The sequence below is a fragment of the Cebus imitator genome, unplaced genomic scaffold (genome assembly GCF_001604975.1).
Source record: "Cebus imitator isolate Cc_AM_T3 unplaced genomic scaffold, Cebus_imitator-1.0 Scaffold255, whole genome shotgun sequence".
In the NCBI taxonomy this organism is placed as follows: Eukaryota; Metazoa; Chordata; class Mammalia; order Primates; family Cebidae; genus Cebus; species Cebus imitator.
Genome location: NW_016107570.1, coordinates 1,954,271 through 1,975,903, shown reverse-complemented (window position 1 = coordinate 1,975,903; position 21,633 = coordinate 1,954,271). Strand labels below are relative to the sequence as shown.

The following is a 21,633-nucleotide window of genomic DNA, read 5'->3' as shown; positions in this document are numbered from 1 at the left end:
ATATATATATATATATATATATATATATATATATATATATATATTAACCATCCAAACAAAACACAAAATCCTGTGTAGTCAGTGACATGGACATGTATTTTTGCTTCTGTAATGCATGTGTGTATATTATGTATATATTGCCGCATACACACATGGCATATATGTTATAATTAACAAATTTGAAAATTTGTCATTTGAAATAATTTTTCACTGAGACTATTCCGTATTCTAGATTTGCTTCCTTTTAATGGGTGATAATTCCAGCAGATAAATGATTCTGCTGGAGTATATACATCTAAATGAGTGTTTCTTCAAAAATATTTACCTCAAACTACTATCTATCCATCTATCTATTCCACTAATATTGCCATAGCTCCAAACATTTCCCGTGGTTTTTTTTGGGGGGGGGAATTGTTCTTGTTTTATAAACCATAAGCTGAAAATGTCAGTAGTAAATTACTTTATCATTAAACCCAGCTCTACTCCCTACCCTTTCCCACCCCACTGATAAAAATATAGGTCTGTTTGATCCATTTGCCTCTAAACCAACTCAACTTTTGATTAGTTCTGAACTTGTTGTACAGAAGCAGTAGGCAACGATTTTTCCTCCTTTAAAACCATTTAAATGAAATTCTGAGAAACTCTAAAGTTGATTATTAAAGAAAAGCTCAAAAATTGTTTTAATGACTGTATCACTGAAACAAATGTGTAATTGGCAAAGTGATTACTCTGAAGCAAACTGTTATTTGAATGAATGTTGGTAGCTTCCTTTAGAACAATAGTTCTCAACTTGGGAGGATTTTGCCCCCCAGGGGACACTTGGGAATTTCTGGAGATGTTTTTGATCCTCTCAACTTGTTCCCGGCACTCGTGGATGGAAGCCAATGTTGATTCTAAACATCCTACAATACTCAGGACAATTCTTCACAACTAAGAATTGTCTGCCCCCAAATATCAGTACTGTTGAGGTTAAGAAATTCTGCTTTAAACAAATTATCACTTTATAGTCATCCCTCATGTTTTAATATACTCCAGAGCTTCTGGTCACTTTCCTCCAGCCTTACGGCGTCTTTGAGAAGTTGTTTCTGCTAAAGTGTAAAGGCTGGGGACACGAGTGGGAAACCAGTTCCAGTGAGAAAACACATGAGGAGGAGACTACTAGGAAATGTGTGGATTAATATCTAGGTGGAAGGTTCCCTAGCAACCTTTGAATTCTTTCTAAGAAGTTTATTTCTTATCTCTGGGATTTTTACTGCCTAAGATGTTAGTAGCAGAGACTTGGGGCCTCAATTTTTTAGGATCATAACCCAGAGAGAGACTGCGTACATTCCCCTCAGGGAGGCTTTCACCACTTTGTGAGCTGTGATCCCACTGCCCCTTCTGATGCAAGTCTGAACTTCCCTGTTCCTATCTAATCAGTCATGTTTAGCTGCCTTTGCCATTTTATTCTCCACACTGCTCTTGCTCTCTGCCCTTGCAACAGCTTCTGCATTTGAAGGCCTGTTCTGATCTGTTCTTTATTAGGCAGTTATTATTTCTGCAGAATAGCTTGATTTGCCCTGTCCCCTTCTCCTCCCTTACTCTGTACAAGGGTAAAGTTTCAAACACCCCATTCCCCTTATGAGGCCAGACATAGCTTTCCATAGAAGGTTAGCTGTTTAGTTTTTACCCTGCAGACCCAGTTCTACCACAGAGCTCCATTCCTATGTTGGTACCTTCCTGCAGTTCATTTCAGTGTGTGTGGTCCCCTGAGCAGCATCTCTGGCTAGTCAGTTCTTTTCTTCCTGGTTTGTCCCTGATATCTGATTTCCAAAGCAGAAGATCAGTGGTGGGGCCAGAACCTCCCAAACATCAAAAGAGAAAGAGAAAACCATATGGCTCTGTTCATGGACTAAAGGCACACCCTAGAAATCCATGTGCTGGTTCTTCCACTCCTTTCCCTCAGGGACAGTGTCTCCACTATATGTTGCAAAACTAGAATAAATCTCTACATTTGAGTCTACCTGGAAATGGTTGGCCATGATTTCTGGGCTCTTGTCTGATACTTCCCACTGCAAGCACCTCTGAGATCCCATTCTCCATCTGAGTGAATTCCAGCAAAATGTTCTCCCAGAGTTCTGCCTTCTGATCACTGTTGAAATAGACTTGAGCAAAAAGGACAAAGTGACCAGGTGCCTAAGCACACTCTGTATATTCTGGTGTTAGGTCTACATCATGCTAACATAGGCAGCTTGTGGCTTTGAGTAGTCTCCAGGTAGGTTGCCCTATGGGAAGGGATTTCTCCTCTATGAAGAAGGCACATTTCTCATATTTGAAATTAACATCTTTGAGTCTCAAGAAGCGAATTAAGTCACTTTTTTACCAAATGACCGAGCTGTCATGTGATACTATCAAAATCAAGAAGCAGTATTCATGGGACAGTTGCAGTTGTGGGGCAATGAAACACCAGCACCAGGACTCATAAGTGAGCTCTGACTGTAAGCCTCGGCTATTCATCTGAAGTACCTCTCTTCTTCCTTCCACCCTTGATGGAGATGTGGTGATTTTTCTACTGCCTTATAATCTGAGGTAGCCCCAAATTCTGGGCCACTGCTTTCTCATGATTACCTTCCTCTCAACCTCTCAATGTCTTTGTTGCTGAGCTCTGACCTCTAACAACTTCTAAAAATATAGTCAGGTAACGTTACAGTACAAAGACTACTTTTATTAGTCTACTTTCTTCTTTTTCACCATCATGGGCCCCAGGACTTGGATATTGTATGCAGTTAGCACTTCTTTATTATAGTCTTACAAGTAGATCATTTCAGACAAGTCCTCCAAGAGTCCTCCCAAAAAAAGGACAAGGATCTCTCGCTTTTGTCCTCTGCTGCTCGTTTTGTAGGAGTTCCATATTCCTTAGCAGCAGGATAAGTTATTACCCCTGGTTTAGAGTTTTAAGTCTCTGCTTCATTTCTTGGGTATCAGGAGTCTGCCAGATTAAAGCTCTTGAACTTTAATGTTTCTAGGGCTCTGTGGATGCTACCCTAAAACCCAAATCTAGTTCTTCTACTTGATTTTACTGTAAGCAGCAACATGTCATTCTGGTATTTGGTGCCTGCTGGCTTAGGGCAGTGTTGAGCTAGCACTTTGAAGATGCTGGAGTTCCGTCTCATGAGTCCATTTTTCTCCACATGGCTTCTAGGTCTGGGCAAAAAAAATTATAGCAGTATTGTCTTATTTATGAATTACCACTCTTCCTTTGAGAAATTGCAAACTAATGATCATGTTACACAAATATGAGACCAGTTTCTGAACCTCTGTGGCGTAACACCAACCTCTTTAACTACTGTATTGAGAGTACAGTGGGTGCTTGTCCAGGAACAGTCTCAACACCAAAGCCCCCTGTGACCCATCATGGAGGACCTCCCACTCCTCAAACCCTTGATAGTATCTCTTCAGTCTTCTCGTAATAGTTTAAGCAATTAACCAACTCTGCTCCATGAAAAGTTTGTGCGGGCCATGTTTGGGCTATGGGGCACTGCCACTAAACTTAGGCCAGCCATGATCAGACCTGGGATGAGGCTATCATTTGAAACAGGGATGCATCAAGGGGATAGGTTTGTAGATCATTGTTGAGGGTCTTCCTTCTCTATGGTGAGTTTCATTTATACAAGAGCCTTAATTTTTAAGGCATTGCCAGTTCTGAATTTCTTTGCCATCAAATATTCAAAATTGTCTTTTCAGGTCCTGGTTCTGCTAACTAGAGGTTATCTCTACCACCTATACACCTATACCACGTGGAGTAAACTGCTCCCCCAACTTTTTTTAGAGATGGGGTCTTGCTGTGTTGCCTAGGCTAGACTTGAACTCCCAGGCTCAAGCAATCCTCCCACCTCAGCCTCACATGTAGCTGGAACTACGGGCACATGCCACCATGCCAGGCTTGCTTCCTATCTTTATGTGCCCATTGTCTAGCAATTAAGTGCCCATGGTGAGTCATGGTAAAAGAAGGCAAAGGTATGCCTGGCTCTAGTCTAGGGATATCACTATACTCGCAGTGTAATTCAGTTGTTAACAGTTTTCTAGACCAGTCAGTCCCTACAGTGTCACACTGGCATCCAGTCCATCACTCTCAGCTCATAAGGAGATACTCAGTAGTTTGTGTTCAGTTCCAATAAGGTAAGGGGATCATGTTTTTCTGTCGTGTCCCGTCCCTGTGCAATTGTGGATGTTCCTTCTCTTCTCGTTGGCCTATAAACGTTAAGGACTGTGGACAGCAGGTTACCTACAAGCAGTGGATTAATGAGAGAGGAGTCCACACTCCAAAAAGCTTTGGTTAATGGATCTTTTTCATACCTCTGTAGTCCTTCATCTCCTGCTGGCTTTGATGACATCTACTCCTGCCTCATCTAGTTTGGGTTCTTCCTCTGACTGCCTTTCCCTCTTCCTTCATCTCAGTCTTGTGTAGTTTTTAGGTTTAGAGAAACCAGCTTTCTTGGCTGCCTGTGAATATTTCTGACCTGCATCAGAGTGGTTTCTTTGAGTCTTTGTGCTTTGGTGAGGGCGGGGAGGGGAAAATGACCTATGTGAAGCTAGTGAAAGAAGAGGAGGAAAAAAATCACACAGAAACAGAGTAATACTTTGAAATGTAACCCTGCCACATGCTTTGTAAAACTAGAATATTTCACTCTAATTCTAAATAACTTAAACGGCATTATTTCAATATATCAGTGGTTAAGGTGAGGGGGAAATGTAACTTTTTTTGTGGTCTAAAACACTCATATTAAGACAATTGGAAGACACAAAGGGAAGAATCATATAATGTATTATATGTTAGCTCTAAAAATAAAAGTAATAGAGTTTTTCCTAGATTTGTTCTGTAAACTGCCATTTAACTGTACCAGGTAATGAGATGGCTAGATGCTTTCCAATTAAATTGGCACGACTTTAAAAAAAATGTATTTTAGATTCAGGGGGTACATGTGCAGGTTTCTTACAAGGGTATATGTGTGATACTAAGATTTGGGCTTCTATTAATCTTGTCACCCATGGAGTGAACACAGTACCCATAGCAAGTTTTACAGACTGCATCCCCTCTCTCTGTCCTCTTCTTCCTCCCCCATTGGAAGTCCCCAGTGTCTAATCTTTATGTCTGTATGTACCCATAAAGTGGCACAACTTCTCTCTAAATGATAAATTGCTGGTTTTGGCTGAGTGTGGTCACTCATATCTATAATCCCAGTACATACTCTGGGAGGCTGAGGGAGCTGAACTGCTTGAGCCCAAGGAGTTTGAGACCAGCCTGGGCAACATGGTGAAATCCATCTCTACAAAAAAAATAAAACAATTAGCCAGGTGTGATGGCACGCTCTGGTAGTCCCAGCTACTTGGGGGGCTGAGGCAGGAGGATTGCTTGAGCCTGGGCGGTTGAGACTGTAGTGAGCTGAGATCTCCCAAGTGCACTCCAGCCTGGGTGACAGAGCCAGACCCTGTCTCAAAAACAAAAACAAAAACAAAACAAAACAAAACATACACCCACACACAAAACAAAAAACTAAAACAAATGGATGATTTTGGTTGAATGTTCATTTTTAAAGATCGGATTCTGTGCTACAAACTTTACAAATATATATTACTTTATATGGTCCGCAAAACAACCCTATGAGTTAGTTTGTTTTATCTTGGCGGGTACTCAATGGCATTCCCATTTTACAGATTAGGACATTGAGCTGTAATTTTGTTGGAGCCACACAGCTGTTAAGTGGTGGGATTGAAAAGCCAAGATCATTGTGAGCCCAGAGCCCCTGCTCCCAACCCCGCGTTACACTTTTGCCACAGAAGTGAGACATGATCTTTTAGGAAAATAAAAGTCCAGGCTGACTGGCAAGACCCTGGCATCACCACAGCCAATCTTGAGTCTGGACTCCACCTAGAAGATGGTATATCAAAACAGAGGCCATGCTGACATGCTCTCCTGGACTTGGAGAAATCCTCTGGAGGGGATGGACTCTTTAAAGAATTTAGACCAAATTTCTTTTTTGTGTGCATGTGTATTTGTGTGTGAATTTTTAAATAGGAATGTTCCAGTAAAGGTACAGCTGATTTTATTCTTTATTTTAGGCAGGTAAAATGTCCATATGAGTCAAAAAACAACAGTATAAAATCTTTCTTCTATTCCTTCAGCCCAATTAGTACCCCATTCCCTTTTTCTTGCCTACCTCGTATGAATTCCTTTTATACAACTGAGTAAATGTAAAATTGTATTCCTATGCCTTTTCTCCTTTTATATACAAGGTTATCATTTTTAAATTCTGTATTTCCTTTGTTTTTTTCCCCTTTCTTCCTTCCTTCACATCCTTCCTTTCCTTCCCTTCCTTTTTTGTTGGAGTCTTGCTCTTGTTGCCCAGGCTGGAGTGCAATGGCATGATCTCCGCTCACTGCAACCTCCGCCTCCCAGGTTCAAGCAATTCTCCTGCCTCAGCCTCCCAAGTAGCTGGAATTACAGGCACCTGCCACCATGCCCAGCTAATTTTTGTTTTTAGTAGTGACAGCATTTCACCATGCTGGCCAGGCTTGAACTCCTTACCTCAGATGATCTGCCCACCTCAGCCTCCCAAAGTGCTGGGATTACAGATGTGAGCCGCTATTCTTTGCTTTTTTTAAATAGAGATTTATCTTAGAAATATTTCCATATTAGCACATGGAAAGGTTCTTTCTTCTTATTTACAATGGTGTAATATTTCATGGTGTTAAATCAATTATCATTTATTAGCCAGCTCTCTATTAGTAGACATTTGGGTTATTTCCAGTTTTTTGCTCTCACTGCTGCAATGAATAAACTTGAATTTATTCTGATGTATTTCTACAGGATAAATTTCTAGAAGTAGAAATGCTATGTTAAAAGTATGCATTTATAATTTTGACCAATAATGCCAAATTGTCCTCAATAAGAGTTACACTAATTTGTACTTCTACCAGTAATGCATGAAGAGAGAGAGTTTCCCACACTCCTGCCAACATAGTTAATGCGTTTGGATTTTGGCCCATTTGAAAAAAAAAAAAAGTTTGGATTTTGGCCTTTTCAGTAGATAAAAAATATTGCAGATTATTTAAATATGGTTAGTTAAGCAACTTTTCATACATTTAAGTGCCATTTGTATTTCCTTTTCTGTGGACTTTGTCCATTTCCTCTTGACTTACAGGTCTTTTATCAATTTCTAGAAACTCTTCATCTATTAAGGAGAGTAGCCTTTGTGTATAATATGAATTGAACGTATTTTTTTCTGTTTGCCATTTATGATTAAATTTGTTAACCTTCTCTTTTTTTTTTTCTTTTGTCCCCAAACCTCAAAAATATTGTTAGCCTTCTCTTATGTCTTCTGAATTTTAGGACTTAGTGAGAAAGGCCTTTCCCACTACAAGGTTACAAAAGTCTTCTACTGTGTCATCTAGTGATTTCATGGCTCTGTTTTTCTTACTTAAATCTTTGATTGATTTGTAGTTTATCTTGGTTTGTAATATATCACTTGGATTGAACCTTTTTTTTCTCAGATGGCTATCCAGGTGTACCACACCATTTAGTGAATAATGTCTGGTAATTTGGTGTCTACTGATTTTGAGATGCCACCTTTATCATATACCATATGCCATATATATAATTTCATTTATACTTATGTAAATAAAATGGCTTTACTTTAGAATCCTAGAGGAAAGTCTGAATTTTCTTGTGGCAACTCTAGAGGATTTTTTTTTTGTTTTTTGAGAACAAGCCTCACTCTGTCACCCAGGCTGGACCCAACTGGAGTGCAGTGGTGCAGTCTGCTCACTGCCACCTCTGCCTCCTGGGTTCAAGCTGTTCTCCTGCCTCAGCCTCCTGAGTAGCTGGAATTACAGGTGCCCATCACCACACCTGGCTAGTTTTTGTATTTTTAGTAGAGACAGGGTTTCCCCATGTTGGCCAGGCTGGCCTCCAGCTGCCGACTTCAGGTGATCTGCCTTCTTTGGTCTCCCAAAGTGCTGGGATTACAGGCATGAGCCACTGCGACTGGCTGATTTTTTTTTTAATTGTGGTAAAATATACCTGTTATTTTTACTGCTATGTATATTTTAATTTAAATGGTTACCACTTTAATCATTTTTAAGTGTGACATTCCATGGCATTAAGTACATTTACATTGTTGTGCAACCATCACCAACATCATCTCTAGAACTTTTTCATCTTCCCACCACATGGCTTATGAATCAAAAATATCAGTAATGTTATGATATACCATTCATTGGTAAGGTAAGCCCTGATTTTAGAGGTATTAAAATATGGTAAAATACACATCTTAGGTAGATTTTAGTTACTCAAATATTTATTTACTTACTGAAATATAGTTCTGAATTTTCAAGTGTATTTAGTGTGTTTCTGAACATTCTGTTCTATTACATTCATTTATCTTTCTATGTCCCAGTGCCACACTGTCTTAATTATTGCAGATTTATAACATCTTTTAATATATAATAAGACTGGTTTCTCCTCACTGGTCTTCTTTTTCAGGAGATTTGTTTTCTCCACTTATTCTTGCCTATCTGTCTAGATAAACTAAGCAGCATTTCCTTGGCTCTTATAGACCTTTTTTTCCCTCTTTCTGTCTCTATTCTACTTAAATTATAAAAATTTGCATATAGATGACTTTTTGAGGCTTGAAGATGAGCTCTAAGTCTAGGTTCAGTTTACCTTCTCTGAAAGTTGCTGTATCTCTTGACTTTCTTCTCCTGGGTTTCTGCTTCAGCTTTGCCACTTCAAGTGCAGTCCATTCCTGAACGATGTTGTCACCACGAAAGAGAGCTGCTCCTATGAAAGTTCTTAGAGTCATTTACTGTTTTTGAATCTTATACATAGAATGTTCGTCTTTTTCAGTGAAGTTAGTGATGTTTCTAGAAGAATGGAAAATCTGAAATGTTTGCAACTACATCAGGGTTTAAAGTAATTTACTAATGCATTTGCCCTCAGTAGAAGTTTGTTGTTTTGCCAGCTATTCATATTAAATTTTTAGCATTTTAAATATTGTATTACTATAAGCGTGACTTTATTTGCATTTATAGATCGTAAACTCATTTCTGCTTTATTTTGCTGAAGAACCCATTAAAAGAGCCGGTAAATCCTGTGGAAAATGGCCTTCAGCGATCTTACATCGAGGACTGTGCGTCTTTATGATAATTGGATCAAAGATGCTGGTGAGTAACCACATTTCCTAATTGAGGTTCATCCTTCCTTTTTGTGCCAGATTATAGTATTTAATAGGATTTCACTGAAACAGAATGAGAGACTTTGCAATTTAACAGTCCCTTATTACTAGTTAACCAAGAGGAAGTATGCGGGTTTCATTACAGATATGTACAAAGATGCAGCTACACAGATGTTCATTACAATGTTTATAGTGATGAAAATAGCTTAAATATCCAGTGAAGGGAAGTGATCAATAAATGATGGCCCATTCCAATTTAGTAGCCATTAAAAGTGATTTTGGAGGGACAGTGCTCTTCAGCTTGATTCTTCCCTGGTGCTCCTGAGGGAAATTACAGTTACTGCCAACAATGGCTCTGTCCATGGTGATTCTTGAATGAAAGAGTCGCAGCCCCCCGGAACCTGTCAGAGAGAACAGGGAACAGAAAAACCAGGGAACGACTGGCTAGGACACCCCTGAGTGATTCTGATATGCTTGCCTTGTGCCTTTGCCCATTTATTTTTAAAGTCAATGTTTTAGAAGAACATTTAATGCCATAGCAAGAAGTTTAAAATATGTTAAATGAAAGGAGGTTATAAAATACCCCATAAGTTTCTTTCATGGGGTTTAGCAGTTATCTCTGGGTAGTAGGATCATTGGTAATTTTCACTTACCTATATTTGTCTACTATTTTTAAATAACAACAAATGTGTGTTGCTTTTATAACCATTTTTTAAAGTTTTAAAAGCAGAACAAATGTAAAATTTCAAAAACAGACAAAGAATCAGAGTGTCTTAGAGCTGAGGTGGATCTTAGATATCATCGAAGCTAATGCGTCATTTTACAGTTGAAGAAATGTGACCCCAAAGTCATGGTTAATTGATGGCATAAAAGACTAGAACCTATGTGTTCTGATTATTAGTTTTAGTATTCTGGCATTTAGCATTTGAGTTATTTTTGAGATACTGAGCTATACATACTCACCACCGTCACTACGTTATGTTGGTTCTTACCTATGAACCAGAAATTGCAAGTCTACCAAATTCAGGAAGGAAATGCATCACCTCTTGGCACCTACAACAGTTGAAATTATATTCAAATTTACAGTGATTTCAGCAAAGATCCACTGTTTCATGGTTTGCAGCTTTCTCAGTTGCAAAGACCAAAACTGCTAAAGACCAAATTTATTTCACTAAAAAGGTTCCCAACAGTTTTTCCTTTGAGGAATGCCAAGGCTCTTTGTAAGTATCTCATAGAGAAGTTTCACTGTGGTAGGGAAAACATAGTGACTATGTCTATCTTTTTCTCTTCTTTTTTTTTCTTTTTTCAGTTTACATAATGATACAGGGAACATTCAAGTTTCTTTAGGGGTCATCCTTCTCTGAAGATTTACAGTAGTTCTCATAAAATCAGTATTAATTTAAATGCTAATATTTTCATTGCTTTTCAAAGAGAGGGTGTGCCTTGCTACCTGAACTCTCACTATTTGAACTTAGGAACCAAGTAGATTTGGGTGCAGTTTTTGAAATAGAGTTATTTGGAAGAGCAGATCTCTTGCTGTCCAATTCTTGATGTCACTATCCCAAATACAAGAATCCGGGAGACTCCTAGAATCCAAGAGAATCAATAACCTAACTGAAGAGCCGAACAGATGTAGACAATGATAAATATCTATGTAGTCCTAGAAGTTAAAAATGCTTTACTGTGAACTTCTTTAGAATTCCACTTCCACTTTTATCCATCGATCAACTCCTTAGTTTTTATTAGGAATACCTAAATTGAAATTGCTAAGTAAATTAGATCGGGTGGAGTGGAGAGAGATGTGGAAACAGCATTGCAAATGGTGCAGGGAAGTTGAGGGAAGAGAGGCAAGAAGAAGGCAAAGAATACCTGTATTTGAAGTTATGCTTATTTGAAGATTTGGAAGGGGAGAGAGGGTATAGGGATGTGGAGTGAGAAGACCTAGATTTAAGGTCTGACACTTATGTAGCCCAGCTAGGTGACCTTACACACGTTATTTATCAGCTGTGAGTCTTTGTTTCTTTGTTAGCAAAACATAAGTGAGAATAGCATCTACCAGCTACCAGATACCATACATGAAAGTGCTCTGCTATTTCAGAAGTATCCCGACATAAATCGTGGTGCTGGTTGTTACAGATAATAGATTTCATCTGAAAATGCTCTTCATATAGCATATTACTTAAATTTTTTTCTTTTTTTTTCCCAGCCATGGTCTAAAAGGGTTAAAATGTTTTGTTTTGAGATATACAGCTTTATGAAAACCCTGTGAGGTGTAACAGGAAAATTTTTTCCTTCTACTTAGTGTAGTATTGATCTCTGAGAGCCATTAGGAATCATTTATGGCCATCTTAGTCCAGTTTTACTTTGCTCACCCTGGAAATGTCTGAACTTATGACCAAGGGCCAAGAATTTGAAGTGTATTCTTGGCTTTAGCCCTAATCCTGAGAAGCCTAAGGAAACTTACTGATATTCATTGGTTCTGATTGCTAGAGAAGTGGTGGTTATCCATACTTATTTCCTATGGAAAAATTCCACAGCTACAGAATAAAAAATGGTATAATTAATACTTAGCAATAAGAGGATTTATTAGGATTCTTAGATGTGAAATGTGAGATTTTGAAATAATGCTATGGTAGCATATTGGATTATGGAGAAATGAAAAAGTTGTAAATGTTTAAAAATACAACTTTCCTTGTATTTGATTAGAAATGATGACTTTTCAAACTTAGTCATGATGTTTTTTTGCAAGAAGATGGAGTATGAGTAAGATTGCTGCCATTCTGGACCTTTAGTACTTCAAAAAGCACTAAAGATCCATGTTTGCTTTTCCTTCCAGCTTCTTCATTTTATTGGTACTTAGAATCTTAAAGGTGTACTGTTTGAGCCAGTACACGCTACTTAAGAACACTCTTTTACAAGTAGTTGATGGAAAAGCTCATTAATATTCTATGTATGTGGCATTCTACTTTCCCTGTGCTCTCTCTCTGGGACACTCTTAGAAAAGAATTATTAAGCTAGTGATAAATCAGAACTTCGGTAATTATTGGGGTAAAGACTGTCAGACAGCCTGCCTTCCATCCTCTGCTTCTATCGTAGCTCTACTCATGACACTTAAACCAAATCTCATGCCAAAAAGAATGTACATGAAACACCTCCCACCCCATTAGTCTTTTGTTTCTGGGGAAGACAGAGTATTTCATGCCTAAACCTAACTTTTTCAACTTATGTAATGATACACCGAACATTCAAGTTTCTTTAGAGATCATCCTTTTCTGAAGGCTTATAGTAGTTCTCATAAATTCAGTGTTAATTTCAGTACTAATACTTCATTGCTTTTCAGATAGAGGTGTGCCTTTCTACCTGAACTCTCATTATTTGAACTTAGGAATCAAGTAGATTTGGGTGCAGTTTTTAAAACAGTTTTGAAGCTATTTGGAAGAACGGATCCCCTGATATCCAACAGTTGCTATTCACTATCCCAAATGGGATCATAGATAGAGTCAGAATTAACTTTAACTGTCACTCAGCAGGTGCATTGATACTCTCTGCAACATGCCCACTACCTTACATGGAAGTGGACTCTCTATTCAGAAAGGTATAACTGTTGCTGTGAGAGAAGACCAGAAAAGTGAACAATGGCCAGAGTCATGGGTGTCATCCTAATGAGTTTGCATTTTATTTGCTCAGTAAGGAAGAGCTAATTTAAGCAATTTTATTTGCTCAGTAAGGGAGAGCTAATTTAAGCAAAGGAAGAATTTAAGGATAGCTTGATTTTTAGAAAATGAATTTGACAATTGCGTGGAGATCAATGTAGCAGATTGGATGAAGAGGCAGTGAAACCATATAAAAGACCATTGAAGAGTACCTAGTGAGGGGTGTTATAGCCCTAAATACAGGGGGGGAAGCTTGGTCTCACACCAGACCCCTAGCTCCTAACTGTGACAGTTAATCAGGGTCACCTTAGCAGCTTTAACACATTGTTGGCTGTTGACAAATTACAATTATATATATTTATGGGGTACAAAGTGATGTCGTGATATATATATCCAATTTAAAATGATTAATCTAGTTAGCATATCCATCACTTCAAATACTTATCTTTTTATGGTGAGAACATTTGAAATTAATTTTTTACAATTTTGAAATATACATTATTATTAGCTCTAGCTATCATGCTGTGCAATAAATCTCAAAAAGATATTTCTCCTGTTGCACTTAAACTTTGTACCCTTTGATCAACATCTCCCTATTCCCCTAGTCCTTTGGCTTCTGGTAACCACCATTCTATTCTGCTCATATAAATGTGATTGTTTTCGATTATTTTAGACTCCTGTATAAGTGATAACATGTCTTGTCTTTCTGTGCCTGGTTTATTTTGCTTAGCATAATGTCTTCTAAGTTCATCCATATTGTCACAAATGATAGGATTTTCTTTTTTAAGTCTGAATAATAGCCAATTGGTTATTTCTATCTTTATATCTACAGGTCTGTAACTGAGAAAGGCATAACTTTAGATTGACAGATATCACATTTTCTTTATCTATTGACACATTGTTGGACACTTAGGTTGATTCTACATCTTGGCTATTGTGAATAATGCTGCAGTGAACATGAGAGTGCAGATATCCCTTCAATATGCTGATTTCATTTCCTTTGGATATATATCTACTAGTGGGATGCTGGATTATATGGTAATTCTATTTTTAGTTTTTATAGAACCTTCGTATGGTTTTCCTTGTAGCTGTACTAATTTACAGTCCCATCAACATTGTACAAGAGTTCTTTTTCTCCACGTCCTTGTCAGCGCTTGTTATCTTTTGTCTTTTTGATAACACACATTCTTACAGATGTAAGGTACTCTCTCTTTGTTTTTTTAATTTGCATTTTCCTGATAATCAGTGATGTTGAGCATTATTTTCATCTATCTGTTTTCGATTTGTAAGTCTTCTTTTGAGAAATGTTAGGTCCTTTTTCCATTTAAAAAAATGGATGCATAGAAACCACATCCTGGGATTCTGATTCAATTGGACCAAGGTTGTTTTCTGCATTTTGACTTTTAAATACTGTAGAGGCAATTTGGCTCTGCTAACAGAATTGAGATCTTCTATAATAACAGTATCAAGCTTATTGAGCACTTAGGCTTTTTGCATATGATAACTCAATCCTCTATGAAATACATGCCTTAAGCCCAATTTGCAGATGAGGAAACTAAATATAGAGAAGGTGAGTCAATTGTCCAAGGTGACATAATGAGCCAGTGGGAGAACCAGAATCAGAATGCAGACTGTCTGACTCCAGAGCTTTGCTGAAATATAATTTCTAAAGCTTGGTATTTTATTATTTGCTTTGAAAATAACATCCAATTAAATTAACCAGTTTTCCCATAATTATTTTTTATCTGTAGAACTTGAAAGTCATGTACAGGACTTGAGGTGTGTGCTGAAAATATTAAATTACAGGAAACGTTATTTATTTTAAAATTATTTCCTTCTGCTTCCTGAGCCAGCCCAGCATGCTTTTCCTGGCTTGTTTTCTTTCTACTGCTACCAGAGGAAGAACAGAGAAGTGATATCATTTGATTTTCCCCCCTCCTAAGGAAGGTATAAAATAAAATATATCTCTAATTCAGCAATTCTTTTACTGACAGTTAAGCTAGTTTCTAACCATATGTATGATGACTGTTAATAATAGAATCATTTGAAATTGTTTATAAAGCAAAATTAAAGACAGAAGTCAATTAAACTCTTACTATGCAAAGTTGGTAATGTAACAACCTTCCAGAGATCTTTTGGTATTGTTTTCTTTTCTTTTTTTTTTTTTTTTTTTTTTTTTTTTTTTTTTTTTTTTTGAGACAGGGTCTTACTCTGTTGTACAGGCTGGAGTGCAATGGTATGATCTCTGGCTCACTGCAACCTCCACCTGTTGGGTTCAAGCTATTCTCATGCCTCAGTCTCCCAAGTACCTGAGATCACAGGCACGTGCCACCACACTCGACTAATTTTTGTATTTTTAGTAGAGATGGGGTTCCACCATGTTGGCCAGGCTGGTCTTGAACTCCTGACCTCAAGTGACCCACCCACCTTGGCCTTCCAAACTGCTGGGAATACAAGTGTGAGCCATGTTCTTGACCAGTATTGTTTTCATTAGTTTTTTATTTTATTAGCAATAAAAACTAGACATAATAATATGAATCTCATCTTGAGCTGTAGTTCCCATAGTCCTTACATGTCATGGGAGAGACCCAGTGGTAGGTAATTGAATCACTGGGGCAGTTCCCCCATGCTGTTCTTGTGATTTTAAGTGAGTTCTCATGAGATCTGATGGTTTTTTAAGCATCTGGCATTTCTAAACCCTGCTGGCACTCATTCTGTCTCCTGCTGCCTTGTGAAGAGGTGCCTTCCACCATGATTGTAAGTTTCCTGAGGACTCCCAAGCAAATTTAAACCTCCCAGCCAAATTAAGCCTGTTTCCTTTATAAATTACCCAGTCTTGGGTATTTCTTCAAAGCAGTGTGAGAATGGACTAATACAGTAAATTGGTATCGCAGAGAAAGGGACACTACTATAAGGATACCCAAAAATATGGAATTGACTTTGAAATGGCCTAAAGGCAGAGGTTGGAACATTTTGGAGGGGTCAGAAGAAAACAGGAAAATGTGGGAAAGTTTGAAACTTCCTAGAGACTTGTTGAATAGCTTTGGCCAAAATGCTGATAGTGATAGGGGCAATGAATTTCAGGCTGAGGTGGTCTCAGATGGAGATAAGGAACTTTTTGGGAATAAAGGTGATTCTTACTATGCTTTAAGGAAGAGACTGGCAGCATTTTGCCCCTGCCCTAGAGATCTGTGAAACTTTGAACTTGAGAGAGATGATATAGGATATCTGGCAGAAGAATTTCTAAGTGGCAAAGCATTAAAGAGGAAGGAGCATAAAAGTTTGGAAAATTTGCAGCTTGATGATGCAATAGAAAAGAAAATCTAATTTTCTGGGGAGAAATTCAAGCCTGCTGCAGAAATTTGCATAAGTAACAGGAACTGAATGTTAATCACCAAGACAATGGGGAAAATGTCTCCAGGGCATGTTAGAAACCTTGGTGGCAGTCCTTCCCATCACAGACGTGGAGGCCTATGGAAAAAAATAGTTTTTTGGGCGGGGCCCAGGGCCCTTCCTGCTGTGTGCAGCCTAGGGACTTGATGTCCTACATCCCAGTTGCTCCAGGAATGGATAAAAGGAGCCAAACTACATGGCTTCCGAGTGGGCAAGCCTCAAGCTGTGGCAGCTTCCACATGGTGTTGAGCCTGTGGGTGCATAGAAGTCAAGAATTGAGGTGTGGGAACCTCCACCTAGATTTCAGAGGATGTGTGGAAACTCCTGGATGTCAAGGCAGAAATTAGCTGCAAGGGGTGGAACCCTCGTGGTGAACCTCTGCTAGGGCAATGTGGAAGGGAAACAGACCCCAAACACAGAGTCCCCACTGGGGCACTGCCTAGTGGAATTGTGAGAAGAGGGCCACCATCTTCCAGACCCCAGAATGGTAGATCCACTGGCAGCTTGCACTGTACACCTGGAGAAACCACAGACAGTCAGTTCTGGCCAGTGAAAACAGCAGGGGCAGAGCTGCCCAAGGCCATGCCTATACTTGAGCATGCCCAAGTATGCCCAAGGTCATACTTCTTGCATCAGTATGACCTAGATGTCAAATGTGAAGTGAAAGGAGATCATTTTGGAACATTTAGATTTAATGACTGGCCTATTGGATTTTGGACTTGCATGGGGCCAGTAGCTCCTTTGTTTTGGCCAATTTCTGCCATTTGGAACAGGTGTATTTATGCAGTGTCTGTACGCCCATTGTATATAAGAAATAACTAATTTGCTTTTGATTTTGCAGGCTCATAGGCATAAGGGACTTGCCTTGTCTCAGATGAGACTTTGGACTTGGACTTTTGAGTTAATGCTGGAATGCGTTAAGACTTTGGGGGACTGTTGGGAAGGCAATGATTGTGTTTTGAAATGTGAGGACATGAGATTTGGGAGGGGCCATGGGCAGAATGATATGGTTTGACTGTGTCCCCACCCAAATTTCATCTTGAATTGTGGTTCCCATAATCCCCACATGTTGTGTGAGGGACCTAGTGGGAGGTAATTGAATCATGGGGACAATTTCCCCATACTTTTCTCGTGATTGTTTCTCACAAGATCTAATGGTTTTTTAAAGTGTCTGACATTTCCCTTGCTGGCACTCATTTTTTCTCCAACCACTTCATGAAGAGGTGCTTTCTGCTGTGATTGTAAGTTTCCTGACTCTCCCCAGCCATGCAGAACTGTTGAGTCAATTACACCTCTTTCCTTTATAAATTACACAGTCACAGGTATTTCTTCATAGCAGTGCGAGAATGGACTAATACAATGATGTTCATGTATTTAAGGTTTGTACTACCCATTTATAGAAGAAATCCATCAAAGTTTGATCAGTTTTAATTTTTTCCCCTGGTCCCTGGTTCTATGGCAACTTTTATTTATGGAGGCTTCCTTTGTGACATGCAGACCCATAGCAAATGTTCTTTGTGAATTAACTTTTTGATGTGCTGCTGGAATCAGCTGGCTAGTATTTTGTTGAGGCTTTTTGCATATATGTTCATGAGGCATATCGGCCCATAGTTTTCTTTTTGTTGTTATTGCTGTGTCTTTGCCAGATTTTGGTGTCAGGATGATACTAGTTTCATGGAATGAGTTAGGGAGGAATCTCTCTTCCTCAGTTTTTTGGAATATCAGTAGGGTTGGTACTAGCTGCTTCTATGTATGTCTGACTACCTAATCTTCAGTCATTTAATTTGTAAATTTATTTTAGTGAATGGCTATATTTCCCAAATGGTGTTCCACAGAACATTAGTTTCATAAGATGTTAAATAACATTCTACAAAAAAGTTAATGTTTTGTGGCCAAATAAGTTTGGAGAATGTGTCATACTACCATTCCCATCTTGGCAATTAATGGTGAACATGAAGCATTAAGAAATCCTGCAGTAATGCAACCTGTTTGTTTAACCCAGCATTCTAGTACTCCCCCACTCTTTGTAGAAAGTCTTTAAATAGTTTGCTTCCATGCATGGTTTGGAACATGCTTGTATAGGATATAAGATAAGAAACAAACTCATTTTTCTCCCAAGCAGTCAGTTTTTCTATCGACATTTGTTGAAGATCTCTTCCTTCTCTGCTTGTTTATAGGGCTTCCTTAATCATATATTAAATTCTTAAATGTCCTGGGATCCAGTCTGGTGCTGACTCTTGACTCTTTAGCTTTATTTATTTATTTTTGAGACAGAGGCATCTGTCAGTATTTTTGAGGGAGGCTTATTTGAATGCAGAATAATCAGCCATGCACAGTGATGGTCAAATGTAAGCACTCTAGAGCTAAAATTAGGGCCAAGTGAGTTATCAGTCATAGAGTCCTACTGAGGAAATTTTGAGTGGAAGGCCACACTTGCAGGGTATTCAGAATTTGTCAGTACTCAGCACATCATTAGCAGCTTAAATGAGCAAGAGCTGCTATCCTTCTTTTCCAATTGATAAAGTGACAGTAGTTAGCATCCTGAGGTTAGTCATGGCATAATTTTGAGTCAGATCCTTCTGGAAACTTATCCATTCTTACTTTCCTTTATAATGCTCTGGCTTCATGAGGACATTTAGTAAAATTACACTTGAACTACTAGCAATTATAGACTTAATCACATTTTGTCCTGAGTTGTAATTTTTTTATTTATCCGTCTCTGCTGGCCTGCAGCTGGCAGTAAGCAGATAAGTTTTTGTTTGCAATTGTGAGACCAGTGCATTATTTTGCTCAGTATATCACAGTGGTTAGCCCACATGTCGGACTCCAAAAGCTCATACGTGGGCTACTTAGAGGATGCTCAGCTCCCTTATTCTGTGATTTTGTGATACTGTATATGTGGAAGTGTCCCAGAATTCCTGGGGAAGGAAAAGAGAAGCAGCAAACACAAACATTTTTTTTCCCATTTATTTATTTTATTGCATTTTAGGTTTTGGGGTACATGTGAAGAACATGCAAAATTGTTGCATAGGAACACACGTGGCAGTGTGATTTGCTGCCTTCCTCCCCATCACCTACATCTGGCATTTCTCCCCTTGCTATCTCTCCCCAGCTTCCCACCCCGCACCGTCCCTCCCCTATTTCCCCCCAACAGACCCCAGTGTGTAGTGCTCCCCTCCCTGTGTCCATGAAACACAAACATTTTTTTAATAAATAAAAGAATGTGTGGATGGAAAAACTCTAAGATATTAATAGTAGCTATAGACACATGGTGGGATGTTGCTGGGTGTTCTCTCTTTCAAATAGCCTTGGCACCCTGTGCTGGGCCCTGGAGAATGACCCATGAAGACTATCCTTGGGCTTGCTCCCCTGCCCTCTGCTTTCTGCTTAGGTTCAGCCAGTGGAGAGGGGGAGGAGAGTGGAGTTGGGGTATCTATTCCTCTGGCCCCATACATACAGAATTGTCTTGGGCTGGCCGAATCCCTTAAATGGCAGTCAAATCTTGTCTTAGTGTACTCAGGATGCTCTAAGGAATTATCGTGGACTGGGTAGTTTATAAGCAATGGAAATTTATTTCTCAGAGTTCTGAGGGTAGAAGACTGAGATCAGGTTACCAGCACTGTCAGGTTCTGGTGAGGACCCTCTTCCAGGTTGCAGACTGTCATCTTCTCCTTGTATCCTTGCATGGGGAAAGAGAACAGGAGAGCTCCCTGGGGTGCCTTTTATAAGGGCACTAATCCCATCATGTAGGAAATCAGTACATAACACAGCTCATCTCCAGGAGGGCTTCTCCAAGTCACTCTCTCCTTTTGGGTTCTGGTCACTACTACTTCCCCTAGCCTGTTGAGGCCTAGGGGTGTTGAGAGTCCCACTGTTTCTAGCTGCAGGATACTTCCTTATTCTTGCTGATTTCTTTTTCATCTTTCTAAAGATGCTAGTGATCATTGCTCAAATAGCTCACAGTCAATGGTACGATCTAGGTGCTCAATTAAAGAAATGTTGGTTGCTGTTAGTTATCCTTTGGCTAAGCAGGTGTGTGCTCACATATTGTTTTTGTCTTAGATCCAAGAGTTGAAGATTGGCTCCTCATGTCCTCGCCTCTGCCGCAAACCATCCTCCTAGGACTGTATGTCTATTTCGTCACTTCTCTGGGACCAAAGCTTATGGAAAATCGCAAGCCCTTTGAACTCAAGAAAGTGATGATAACGTACAATTTTTTCATAGTACTATTTTCTGTGTATATGTGTTATGAGGCAAGTGTCTTCAGGATTCCTAATGGGAGAATTTTACCTGAGTCTTTCTATGTGTCACTATGTTTTCTGTTATAAGGGTAACCTTTGCAATTTAAGGAATTTAGAAACTGATCTCACTAGAGCACATATTTGCCAAAATAGTGTTAGGTATAGACCAAATAATAAACTCATTTGAGGATCTCAGTATAATCTTTCTCACAGACAATGAGAAAAATTAACATTTAGTCCATGAATTTGTACATAGTTGCCTTAATGAATGATTGAAGGGAATCCATAAATTTTAGTTTTGAGAAAACTCGTAATTAAAGTAGTGAAGCTGGTAAGTGGAGGGCTGACATTTGAACCCAGGTCTGTCTGACATCAGAGTTCATCTTGACTCAGTAATGAGTTGTCATAATCATGGTAGAAACCTTTGGTTTCTGGATATTCTGATGAACTATAGGATGGTAGACTGTTTTGGTTGGTTTAGCTGGGCTTTGTGGGGACAGAGAGCATAGACTTAGTAAAGCAGTAGGTGAGGGAGCCTGTTCCTTAATTTTTTTTCCCCATTAACTCTTTAATTCATTACTGTTCCTTAATTGTCAATAAGAGAGACAGGGCTCTTCCAGGACCCTAAAACAGATTCACGAATTCTCTCTCTTCCCCTGTACTATTAACATGCCTCAGCCACCCCCATGCATGTTCTTTTCTGAGATTCCTTGCTGCTTTTCCAACTCTGGCTGGCTTCGTCATCCTTTTATATTAAATTCCTCTATAGCATAGCTTGTGCTTAGTCATAACTAGGGCTCACAAGGGCCCAATATGGCCCCACTGACCTCTCCTGATACCATAGTCTCTCCACATGCATTTTTCTGACCTGACTCTTGCTACAGATCCACCAGATTTGATCACTTTAAATCTACTCTGGCTGACCAGGTATGACGGCTTACACCTGTAATCTCAGCACTTTGGGAGGCTGAAGTAAGAGGATCACTTAAGCCTAGCAGTTTGAGACCGGCCTCAACAACATAGGGAGACTTCGTCTTTAAAAAAAAAAAAAAAAGTAGCCTGGTGTGGCAGTACACACCCGTGGTCCCAGCTACTTGGGAGACTGAGGTGAGAGGATCACTTGAGCCTGGGAGG

General features: G+C 39.1%; 1 protein-coding gene across 4 annotated transcripts in view; it reads left to right on the top strand.

Annotated features, from left to right (window-relative positions):
• ELOVL7 (ELOVL fatty acid elongase 7) overlaps positions 1–21,633 on the top strand; it is an 86,891-nt gene that overhangs the window by 48,829 nt on the left and 16,429 nt on the right. For 3 of the 4 annotated variants that reach the window (XM_017499179.2, XM_037728081.1, XM_037728080.1), the window contains 2 exons: positions 9,104–9,201; positions 20,321–20,511. In XM_017499179.2, the coding sequence (XP_017354668.1) occupies positions 9,138–9,201; positions 20,321–20,511 (255 nt within the window). In that variant the 5' untranslated portion in view covers positions 9,104–9,137. The remainder of the gene's footprint in view (positions 1–9,103; positions 9,202–20,320; positions 20,512–21,633) is intronic. The other variant, XM_037728082.1, reaches the window with a different exon arrangement.